General features: G+C 34.3%; 1 protein-coding gene across 7 annotated transcripts in view; it reads left to right on the top strand.

Annotated features, from left to right (window-relative positions):
- Positions 1-13,394, top strand: part of LOC149795060 (cilia- and flagella-associated protein 58-like) — a 43,535-nt gene that overhangs the window by 9,711 nt on the left and 20,430 nt on the right. For all 7 annotated transcript variants that reach the window (XM_089964753.1, XM_089964754.1, XM_089964761.1 and 4 more), the window contains 4 exons: positions 8,145-8,360; positions 9,222-9,370; positions 9,691-9,847; positions 12,849-13,043. In XM_089964753.1, coding sequence (XP_089820879.1) covers positions 8,145-8,360; positions 9,222-9,370; positions 9,691-9,847; positions 12,849-13,043 — 717 coding nt within the window. The remainder of the gene's footprint in view (positions 1-8,144; positions 8,361-9,221; positions 9,371-9,690; positions 9,848-12,848; positions 13,044-13,394) is intronic.

The following is a 13,394-nucleotide window of genomic DNA, read 5'->3' as shown; positions in this document are numbered from 1 at the left end:
TGTGTTGGTTACTGTGTAGGGCTGTGATTTATGAGTGTATGTCTTGGTTACTGTGTAGGGCTGTGATTCATGAGTGATTGTGTAGGCTTTTGATTCATGCATGATTGTGCTGGGCTATGATTGATGGGTGAGTGTGTTGGGTTATGATTCATGGGTGATTGTGTTGGACTGTGATTGATGAGTGATTGTGTTGGGATATGATTCATGGGTGATTGCATTGGGTTGTGATTGATGAGTGATTGTGTTGGGCTGTGATTGATGAGTGAGTGTGTAGGACTATGATTCATGGGTGATTGTGTAGGGCTGTGATTCATGAGTGATTGTGTAGGCCTTTGATTCATGGGTGATTGTGTAGGTCTGTGCTTCATGAGTGATTATGTAGGGCTGTGATTCATGGGTGATCATGTAGGGCTGTGATTTATGAGTGATTGTATAGGCTTTTGATTCATGAGTGATTGTGTTGGGCTGTGATTGATGGGAGAGTGTTGGGCTATGATTCATGGGTGATTGTGTTGGACTGTGATTGATAAGTGGTTGTGTTTGGCTGTGATTCATGAGTGATTGTGTTGGGTTATGATTCATGGGTGATTGCATTGGGCTGTGATTGATGAGTGATTGTGTTTGGATTTGATTCATGAGTGATTGTGTAGGGCTGTGATTAATTGGTGATTGTGTAGGGCTGTGATTTATGAGTGATTATATTGGCATGGCATTCATTGGGAACTGTGTAGGGCTGTGATTCATGAGTGATTGTGTAGGCCTTTGATTCATGGGTGTTTGTGTAGGTCTGTGCTTCATGAGTGATTATGTAGGGCTGTGATTGATGAGTGATTGTGTAGGGCTGTGATTCATGAGTGATTGTATAGGCTTTTGATTCATGAGTGATTGTGTTGGGCTGTGATTGATGAGTGATTGTGTTTGGGTTTGATTCATGAGTGATTGTGTGGGCTGTGATTCATGGGTGATTGTGTAGGTCTGTGCTTCATGAGTGATTATGTAGGGCTGTGATTGATGGGTGATTATGTTGGGCTGTGTTTGATGAGTGATTGTGTATGGCTGTGATTCATGAGTGATTTTAATTGTAGGTGACATATAAAAGCTGACTACAAAACATATTTGTAATAAGGGTGCATTTAAAAATATACACAGAAGTCATAATTGCACATGTGGCAAGTGTTCTGTCATTGCCAATAATGTCAGAAAATAATAAAAAGTGGTAGAGAAGAACTTGTTCGCGTATTATCTATTTGCATGTCAGTTGCTTATAAGAGAGTGTGTGTGTGCAGTACTGAGTTGGTCTTATGATGCTTATAAGAGAGTGTGCATGTGTGTGTGTGTATGTGCAATACTGAGTTGATCTTATGATGCTTATAAGAGTGTGTGTGTGTGTATGTGTGTGTGTGCAATACTGAGTTGATCTTATGATGATAAGTTAGGGCAAAGTTTTCTCAAAGAAGGCCTTGTCCAGAGATAAGACCACGTTTTACTGCTCATCTCATTAAGAATGCTGGTCACCTTGGCTTATCATAGGAAAAAAAACACAATAGTATGTGCAGCATTCTGTGATCTAAAATTGGAGAAAATTATTAATTGGTAAAGAGACTGAGTTAATTGTTTTGACACTATTCCTATCCCCACTGAAACAATGGTCCTATGCAAGTAAAGTAATAAAGAATATTAGATTTATAATTTCATAGCTATATCCAGAAAGGATAATTGTCAAATAATGTTTCAGCATTACTTGTTGTTGGAGAGATTCTGTGTTATGGCCTTCAGTTACTCCACGTTTTCTCATTTTCTGACCTAGCCATATTCTTCACACTACATATGTATGGTGCAGACTTACCAGAATACTGACCAGGCCAAGCTGTTTACTCTGTGTATGGTGCATACTTACTGATACAGTGACCAGGCTATTTTGTTGGTTCTATGTTTGGTGTAGGCTTAAGAATTACTGACTAGGCCATGCTCTGTGTATGGTGTAGACTTACCATTATACTGACCAGACCATGTTGTTTGCCCTATGAATTGCATAGATTAAGAATTTAAAGACCAAGCCATGTTGTTTACACTATAGACTAACAAATACATTGATTAGGCTATGTTGTTTGCACTATGTATGGTGCAGACTTACCAATTTACTGACCAGGCCACAATGTTTAAACTATTTATCATCTAGACTTACCAATACACTGATCAGACCATGTTGTTTCCTCTTTGTATGGAGTAGACTTACCAGTTTACTGACAAAGCCATGTTTGTACACTATTTATGGTGTTGTCTTATCAATCCACTGATCAGGCCATGTTGTTTGCTCGATGTATGGTGTAGACTTACCAAGCCATGTTTTGCATTATTCATGGTGTGGACTTACCATTATACTGACTAGTTCATGTTATGTGCAATATTTATGGTGTAGACTTACCAGTACACTGACCAGGCCATGTTGTTTGCTTTATGTATGGTGTAGACTTGCCAATATACTGACCAGGCCATGTTGTTTACAGTGTTTATGGTGTAGACTTACCAATACACTGACCAGGCCATGTTATTTGCTCTATAAAATGTGTAGAATTACTAATATACTGACAAGGCCACTATGTTTTAACTATTTATGGTGTAGACTTACCAATACACTGACCATGTTGTTTGCTCTATGTATGGTATAGACTTACCAACATACTTACAAGGCCATTTTGTTTAAACTAGCTATGGTGTAGACTTGCCAATACAATGATCAGGCCATGTTGATTACATTATTTATTGTGTAGACATATCAATTCAGTGACCAGGCCATGTTGATTGCACTATTTATTGTGTAGACTTACCAATTCAATGACTAAGCCATGTTGATTACACTGTTTATTATGTAGACTTACCAATTCAATGACCAGGCCATGTTGATTGCACTATTTATTGTGTAGACTTACCAATTTAATGACCAGGCCATGTTGATTACACTATTTATTATGTAGACTTACCAATTCAATGACCACACCATGTTGATTACACTATTTATTGTGTAGACTTACCAATTCAATGATCAGGCCATGTTAATTACACTATTTATTATGTAGACTTACCAATTCAATGACCAGGCCATGTTGATTACACTATTTATTGTGTAGACTTACCAATTCAATGATCAGGCCATGCTGATTACACTATTTATTGTGTAGACTTACCAATTCAATGATCAGGCCATGTTGATTACACTATTTATTATGTAGACTTACCAATTCAGTGACCAGGCCATGTTGATTACACTATTTATTATGTAGACTTACCAATTCAATGACCAGGCCATGTTGATTACACTATTTATTATGTAGACTTACCAATTCAATGACCAGGCCATGTTGATTACACTATTTATTATGTAGACTTACCAATTCAATGACCATGCCATGTTGATTACACTATGTATTGTGTAGACTTACCAATTCAATGACCAGGCCATGTTGATTACACTATGTATTGTGTAGACTTACCAATTCAATGATCAGGCCATGTTGATTACACTATTTATTATGTAGACTTACCAATTCAATGACCATGCCATGTTGATTACACTATGTATTGTGTAGACTTACCAATTTAATGACCAGGCCATGTTGATTACACTATTTATTGTGTAGACTTACCAATTCAATGACCAGGCCATGTTTATTACACTTTTTATTGTGTAGACTTACCAATTCAATAACCAGGCCATGCTGTTTGCTCTTAATATAATATAGACTTTCCAATATAATAAAGTAATAATAATTCTTAATGTTGTATTACCATATATACTTGCATATAAGCCTTTTCGCTTATAAGCTGACCCCCAAACTGAACAGGTATAAGCACTAAAAAGTGCATGATCCACGTATAAGTCGACCTACAATTCCAAGACATCTCAAGTTGCACGAAATAAGTTCTAAATGCATTTATTTAAGCAAATTTATATTTAAAAAATATTACATGTATATTTATCTCAAGGTTGGCTTGCATGATTATTTAAAAGAAATTGTATAAACTTCTTTGAAAAGTAATTTATTTAATTTTCTGTTTTCTTATTGTTTCTGCCTAATTTAGATTTGTGTCTAATTTGAATGAATGATGACAAGAATTTAGCAGTTGTGAGTTGCTGTAACACTATTGCTCTCTTTTGACTAGATTATTGTTTGTTTATGCATTATTGCATTGGACAATTTATATCAGTGCACCGGTAATTATGTTTTTACTTTGCTTTGAAATTGTAAATACCTAACTCATTACAATGTAATCCCAGTATGACAACACAACAAACAAACAATGTGGTTCGATTCAATGCTCATGGTTATGCTACTGAACTTATTTACATAATCGTGCCACCGCATGTACATTGTAGGCTTGATTATTGATTACATGCTGAATTAAGTACATCCCTTGGAGTCGAATCATGGGCACCATTGCGCTAAACTTTAATGATATCTCCAAACTACAATAATAAAGTTTCAGAAATATTGCTTCAAAAATTATGCTAATACTGTAAAAGCTGAATTGTAATTTGCTTTGATGTAGCGGCCTTACACCATGTCTTTCAACTTTCTTGATGGGAGAAGAAAAAAAACTCCTGATTTTAGGGGTCACTCTACGCCTACCTCCCGATTTCATATCTTCCAATTTTTGCAGAGAACTCCTGATTATTACGTTATATCTTCGTTTTTCCTTCCTTCTAAATGAGAAAAGTCCTACATGTTCTGTTGTATCACCTGTGAATTATTGTTGTGATGAAATAATTACTATAAAGAATTCACTTCCTCACTAAATAGAATGTTAAGTTTAAACATTATTCACGTAAATTAATGATATTTTTTTACCTCTGCAATAATACAAAAATATAAAACTAAACCAGAACAAAAAAAAAATACAACACAAAAAAATAAACCACAACAATAAAATTGTCCACAGTTAATTTGGATCCCAATAATGATCACTACGAATGCTGTAACTCCATGTGCTGTAGCGCCATTCCCACAAAAGAAACACATGAGTGAACACCTGGCATTTTTATATCATATATACCAATGTTAATTACCATTGTTAAATTAAAAGAAGGAATGAAAATACATACCATGTAGCAAATGTGTCCTCACAAAACTAATTCAGAATACATGTTTTATAATAAACAGTACTAAATGCTTTACGAGTTGACAATGAGGGAATAAGGTTGGATATATATAGAGGGGAAAATAGTTGCCACACATATGGTACCATGAGGCTGGCTATTTTGGTACCTTTAATTAAACAAAATTGGGAATCCTTTACTGGTGCTTGCATAACACACAATAGTGTTAAATGTGGTTTCTTTGAATTACGATGGAGGGTCAATCATTTTCACAAAATAGTTGCATAGATAAGGATTAACTTTTAATTAGTCGCTCTGGCTTTCTTGCTTGTTGATTTAAGACTAATCTTAAGCTATTGTGCACTTTGACCACAGCTGACCAGAATATAAAAATAGGGTTCATCCTGGGGGAAAATAGGGCATGTCACAATGAGAAACGGCGAGTCTTTTTTCATGCATATTGGACCAGGAAAATAGATCAACATTTAGTGAAAACAAGGTTTTAAAAATTCCATGACAAACCTCATGATTTTATTTCCCAATCTCTATTTTCTTTTTGTTTAGTCTCCCTACATGGCTTTTGAAAAGTTCATAGGTATGCCTTGCACCCTGTTTTACAAAACTACAGTAATCATGCTAATATTATCGAATAAAAGGCAATTACACATCAACGTACTGGTATAGTTACCGTCAAAATTCTCTCTATCACAAGCCAGTTTCAGGGTTTTAATGATTAACTCTCCTGTACTGCTGTCACAAAACGAAAGACAAATTTGCCGACTATCAACATAGGAGACGCCAAAACCATCAAGCTTTCCATTGTGTGGAAAAGTGATGATGTTTGTTCAGCTAAAACACAAAACTAAAATTGATTGATGTTGATCTTAGTTGATCTTTTTGAGAATTTTAGCCTTTATTATCACTCTTCATGAACAATTTGCAAGTTAGGATGGTTATGTGCTTTGTACAATTAAACATGCCTATCTTTTTAAAAATATTACCTCAATTTGTAGCATGTGATTCAACATAAATGAAATAGCTATTAAGGATTAGCTGAAATGTTATCTGGAAGAATGCAATTTGGTTGAAATAAAGAATAAAGCAAAATCTGCATCTAATATGTTTGGGCATAAGTAAGGATTTAAGTGATGCTATGCACTGTGTAAGCACTGTACATTATAGTTCAGTATGGTCTCCCTGGTAAACTCAACCGGCCTGCAAATTATGAAGTGTGTAGTTACCTTTATTTAACTTTGTGTTGGAGAAATCAGAAAATATACACATGCAAAATAATTACAAAATCAATCATAGTACTTTATAACAGTTTAATAATTGTCGGGTCACCGAAAGTTACTTTTTTTACATGCCTATGTCTTAGGACATGGACAAAATTACTGTTTCGTGTCCCAAGATTTTCTGCCATTATAGTAGTCAACAAAAAGACCTAAAAACTGTCATGTTTAGACATTGGCTCGCAGATAAACTAACCCCCCTTATTTCAGGCCTTTATTTTTTCCTAAATTATTCGGCTTATGTGCGAGTATATACAGTATTTGTCCCATTGATGCATGTGACAGGGCAAAGAGGTCACTTTACGACAGATCAGAGAAGTCAGCTTTGAACTTTGCACATCATGTCATCACATCAGTCCTTTCATAGTAACTGGTTGCTTTTTATACTGTCCTTATGTGTAGCACAAGCACTTTTAGCCTTTCTTAGATCATTGCTTGGATTATATTTGTGGCAGTCCTTGTCATTATTGATTAAACATATAGGAGATCATGTTTCATTAACGTATCCAAGCTTCTGCTTGAGTCGGGCTGAAATTTCATCTGAATAGAAAATGTCCTTTCAGTGTCTGCATTGGAATGTGTTGGTCAATGCTACTGAGTCCACCAAGACCTTTAAATTGTTTCCTGTTTGTGGGTTGCTGACTGACAGCCAGAACTACTCATGATTGGTGCTGTCTATGTTGAATCTGGGAAGTTGTTCTTAAAATCGACTTTATAGGAATGGGAGAATGCATATCCATGTTCCTTTGAACTTGATTCCAATCACTGAAATTCTTGTTTCCATCCATTAAGAATTTTGCTTGATATTTCCATTGTTTAGATCTTGCTGTTTTAGTATTGGGAGATAAAGCATGCTCAGATATCTCGACAGACATTAAACACTGAAGCCAATCTGACCTGTTTTACACTACCTGATCCATTTAGTGATTACTGATTCAACCATAATCTTTTAATGTCTTTAATTCTTATCAGTAAATGCTAATCACACATAGTAATTCATGGATTACTTTTTTGGTTAATGACTGTTAAAATGTAAGCAATGAAATTGTCATGCTTGCTTGTTTAAGATTGTTCAGTCACATGATCACAAGAAATCTTTACAGTAAATAGATTACATTGGAAGCACAGTATATAAAAACAGGAGAAATTTACATTCCAAAATTTTTTACATTAATTTTGAGTATGCATGATATTTCATTGAGCAATAGGAGGAATGTGAGACACCCCTCTTCTAGCTGGAGGGGTTCACCTGTATGTACATGGGATTTTTTTACCAATGAAAAGATGTGTTTTTGTCATGAGTTTCTTCATTTCCACTTGACTGTTCAAATGAGACAAGATAAAGAAAAACAAGCACTCAGTACATTTCTGACAGGAAACCAATTTTCTTCTTTTGTATCTGCCTAAGGTTACATGCATGTTTACTAACTTGTAGCATCAACATGCTGTACCTTTGTATCTGCTTATAAGACCTTTGTTTAATTGAGTATTTTAGTTTAAATGGATACAAGAATCAAATGAAAATGGGATAAATTGACTTTTACATTATTTGTTTTCAGACAAAGCAAGTTTTGTTATGTTTGCAGTATGCTGAATAAAGGCAGTATGATCACAAACATAACTCAAGAACAAGAGCTAAATGAAAGAACAAAATGCATATTAGCTGTTTAGGATTTTTTGTCCTCAAAAGTGTATTATGTAAAAATATTTTGCCGTGTCATGAATAAGCTCAACATATGCTTTTTATTTTGATCTAGGTCTTGCAGGAGCTTCTGGGAGACAAAAGCTTAGAGAAATTCCGCTCTGAATATGAAAAGCTTCACAAAGCTTTAAAGAAATCTCATGAGAGTGAGAAGCGGTTGATGCAAAAATGTCGAGAGCTGAATGCAGAAATTGTAGCAAATTCTGCCAAGGTTACCTCCGCCTTGAAACTGTCACAGGAAGATCAGGCCACCATTGCCTCACTCAAGAAGGTACATTATGCATTTTGTATGAGATGAAGCTTTATTATCCCCACACTTTAGTGGGATATGTTGTAATACCCTCTATCTATCACAGGAAGATCAGACCACCATTGCCTCACTCAAGGAGGTACATTATGCATTTTGTATGAGATGAAGCTTTATTATCCCCACACTTTAGTGGGATATATTGTAATGCCTTCTATCTGTCCATCTGTCACAGGAAGATCAGGCCACTATTGTCTTACTCAAGAAGGTATATCATACGTATTGTATTAGATAGGGTTTTATTATCCCCACAGTAGATTGGGTCTATTGTAATACCCTCCATCTGTTCATCTGAACACAACCGTGTCTAAAATACTAAGTGGAAATTCACCTAATGTATACCATGGACTACCTTTGTGATAATTATGGGCAGTTGAGCAGTGGACTGCCTCTGTGGTAATTATTTGCAATTGTACCATGGACTGCCTTTGTGATAATTATGGGCAGTTGAGCAGTGGACTGCCTTTGTGGTAATTATTTGCAATTGTACCATGGACTGCCTTTGTGGTAATTATGTGCAATTGTACCATGGACTGTCTTTGTGGTAATTATGTGCAAGAGGAGTATGATTTTTTTAATATTCTGTATTGAGGTTGCTGGGAGGCTGTTCTGAGAGAGAACACTGATAGGGGTTACTGAGGTCACTTTATATATATATATATATATATATATATATATATATATATATATATATATATATATATATACACTCAAGCTTTTAGAGAAAGTTTTTTTCAATATAGATTGGTTTAAATTACAAATAAAAGTTATCACATGTCATTTTCATTGATTAAATTTAATTTTGAGTACTTTTTTATACTGTAGGAAATTGAAAATGCCTGGAAGATGGTTGATGCTGCTCATGACAAAGAAGCAAAAGCAAGGGAGACAATCAGTGCTTTGAAACAAGAGATCGCAAATTTGAGCCGACTTGTTGAGCAAGGTGCAGGGTTGACTGGGGGGCAGGAGCACAGGTATAAGGAACCAGCTGAAATACTGTAGACTGCAATGTGTTTGTGTATTACAATTTTTTGTTGTTTTAGGGAATTGAATATATACATGGATATGATATGTAATGGGTTGTATTCATTACTTTAACACTGGTAATGTTTTCCTGAGCGTATTATGTGTGTGTTGGTAAAGATCAAAATGTCAGAGTTGACTCAATCAATTTTAGGTTCAAAATAATTAAGAACAAATTTCCAGTGTTTGTTTTCGATATAGGAAAATTTTAATTCCAAGTGCTGAGATTTGTATGGGTTTAGGCTGAATGTATATTAAATTCATATTTCAGTATTAATGATCTCCTAAAGGCAAAAGAAGAGCTAACAAAAGATCGGGATGAACAGTTGAATATTGTCGTTGAGTTAAGAGAACAGCTTGCTTTAGTGACTTTAGAGAAGGAGAAAATGGAAGAGAAAAAGAATGCCACTGAGGACAAAATACAAGAGGTATAATAAATATAAACCTGCTGTTGCAACCATCTGCATATAACAGACACTACGTATTAACCTCCCAAGTGATTTGTTTAATGGTTTGTAGATATAAATGATACCATTTTAATTTCCTGTCTGGATTAAGGTAGAAGTAATATGTCTGCTTTTGCTTGAGATAGTATATATGCTATCAAATGCTTTTTTTGTGAATAAGTAGTGATGCTGGCATGTTTAAATATAAAATGTGAATAAGTAGTGATGCTGGCATGTTTAAATATAAAATGTGAATAAGTTGTGATGATGGAATATGTAAATATAAGTTGTGATAATGGCATATTTAAATGTAAGCGGGGAATAAGTAGTGATGGTGGCATGTTTAAATATAGTCTTCCGGTATCATCAATTATATGATTTGGCCTTCATTTTTAAAAGCTATGGATTTAACTGTGATGTAGCTGGCATACCGTATGTACTTGATTATAAGTTGAATCAGATGGCAAACAATAAAGATCAGGATCTGCCACAGTATATTGCACCTGCAGATCATGGTCTGTGTAGTTTGTTTTGCTGATTACTACTAACAAACTGCCTTATGTGCTGGCAGATCTGGGTTTTGTGCAGTTTGCAGTTAGACTCTTGTTATATATATATATATATATATATATATATATATATATATATATATATATATATATATATATATATATATATATATGGTAATAATAGAGTATATGTACCCTGAAATCATAAATATCAAACTGACATCATGAAAGAAGAAAAATATCACCGAATAATGTCTTTGGAATCAGAGTTCTTGAAAGTAACAAACTGGGTATTTTACTCCCAGGTTTGGAACTTATTGTGTTTTTTTATTTGATGAAAAAGTAAAAGACACACTTGCTATACCAGACTTAGTCTTAATCATTAAGATGTTTATCAAACCATTTTGAATAGTTCAAATGGCTCAGTGACCAAGGCTAAATCGGGCTGTGTTTGATTATATGATTCTGTCATTTCAGTCATGCACTAAACATCCAGAACTTATCCCTATGTCATAGTTTATATTAATCAAATGCAACATGAAAACACATGAACTTCGCTTACAGTAGGAGTAATATGTTGAAAACTTATATAGTGTTATTTTAAATAATGCAGTTTGCTAGCATTAAAGATGTATATACAGTGCTTTTCTTGAGTTATGGGAAATGACAATCAATAGGAGTAATATGTTGACAGCTTTGGAGTAAGTGCTTAAATACATTGTGGCATTAAAACACTATGACTACCACAAAATTTACTCAAGAATATAACATGTAAAACAAATTAATTTTGGATTCACAATAAAAGAAACTTTAACTTCCTAACAATTTTATTTTTAACAGTTATGAAAATTTCTCACTTTCATCTGGAACAACAGATTTTGTAGTCATTGTTGTACATTATACCATTAACAAACAGTCTACAGGAAATATTTAAAGGACCAAAAGCTAACTAAATTTACAACTGTCTATTGGACTATATACAGTCTTCAGGAAATATTTGAAGGACTAAAGGCTAACTGAATTTACAACTGTCTGTTGGACTATTTACAGTCTACAGGAAATATTTGAAGGACTAAAGGCTAACTGAATTTACAACTGTCTGTTGGACTATCTACAGTTTACAGGAGATATTTGAAGGATTAAAGGCTAACTAAATTTACAACTGTCTATTGGAATATGTACAGTCTAGGAAATATATGGAGGACTAAAGGCTAACTAAATTTACAACTGTCTATTGGACTATGTACAGTCTAGGAAATATTTGAAGGACTAAAGGCTAACTAAATTTACAACTGTCTATTGGACTATATACAGTCTACAGGAAATATTTGAAAGACTAAAGGCTAACTGAATTTACAACTGTCTGTTGGACTATTTACAGTCTAGGAAATATTTGAAGGACTAAAGGCTAACTGAATTTGCAACTGTCTATTGGACTATTTACAGTCTACCGGAAATATTTGAAAGACTAAAGGCTAACTAATTTTACAACTGTCTGTTGGACTATCTACAGTCTACAGGAGATATTTGAAGGACTAAAGGCTAACTAAATTTACAACTGTCTGTTGGACTGTGCTTATATAACTGATGTAAAAGATAACTTTGAAGCACACAAATGCTTTAAAAAAATGTAAGTCAATATGTTTTGTGTATAATTTGTGAAACACATTCATTATTAGAAATTCTGGAAAGTGATGGCAAAAAAAACCCGAGTTAGTTCCAATAATTGGTTTATAGACTTCAGAATCCATCCTTAAAACTTCAGTTTACTATGGTGATCATAGATTTATTATTACAGCGACAAGTCCTTGCATCTTGTATGTCATTAACTTCATTTCTGCTCAACAATGTTTGAAAGACAAAATGGATGGAAATTTGATTATCATTCTAACTACAAGTATTTGCATCTTGTGTGTTGTTAACTTCATCTCTGCTCAGTAACTTTTGAAAGTCTGAATGGATGGAAATTATATTTATTATCAGTGAGGAGCTTGGTGCTGTTTAATTCCCATCTTTTTGTATCCAAATTTTTCTCATGTTAATCAGCTCATTAGTTTAATTTTTCTCAATACTGTTTTTGAAAGACAGTGTAGATGAGCCTTTGTGTCAGAAACCAAAGTCTAATTGGATTTACACCTTTTTCTATCAAAATTTAGACTTAGTCATGCAAAGTCTAATTGGATTTACACCTTTTTCTATCAAAATTTAGACTTAGTCATGCAAAGTCTAGTTGGATTTACACCTTTGTCCATCAAAACTTTGACTAAGTCATGACTGCTTTTTGGCATAGAAGTTTCCACTTGCATGTTCAACATTTCAATTATCACATATTGGCATGGGTATCTGTGTTATCTGGGCACATTTTTGGTTTCTTCTTATGGATTATTTCTTAACTTTAACCATCATTTGTTATCTACACAGTATCAGCTTATTGTTACAATGAGAAGGGGTCTTTCAACCATGACTTTTTTCAGTTGAACCAAGAGATTCAGATGAAAAATAATGAGGCACAGCGAGAAACTCGGAAACGGGACAGGATGGATAAGGAGTTGAAACAAGCCAAAGTGGATCTTGAAACCAAAATGGCTGACATCAAGGCACTTCAGGCAACAATGACTCGCTTCAAAGAGGAAAACAACAAGTTGGACCATCAACTCAAAGAACAGAGGGTTAGAGTTTAAATATGTATTCCTTCTATTTAATATATGACTGACTGTCACAGGCATGTCATTCAAATATGTACAGATATAAGACTGACTCTCACAGGCATGTCATTCAAATATGTACAGAAATAAGACTGACACTCACAGGCATGTCATTCAGATATGTACAGAAATAAGACTGACTCTCACAGGCATGTCATTCAAATATGTACAGAAATAAGACTGACTCTCACAGGCATGTCATTCAAATATGTACAGAAATAAAATTGACTGTCACAGGCATGTAATTCAAATATGTACAGAAATAAGACTGACTCTCACAGGCATGTCATTCAAATATGTACAGAAATAAAACTG

Source organism: Sinohyriopsis cumingii, chromosome 7 (genome assembly GCF_028554795.1).
Source record: "Sinohyriopsis cumingii isolate HCF-2022 chromosome 7, ASM2855479v2, whole genome shotgun sequence".
Taxonomy (NCBI): domain Eukaryota; kingdom Metazoa; phylum Mollusca; class Bivalvia; order Unionida; family Unionidae; genus Sinohyriopsis; species Sinohyriopsis cumingii.
This window is presented reverse-complemented; position numbering and strand designations above follow the sequence as displayed.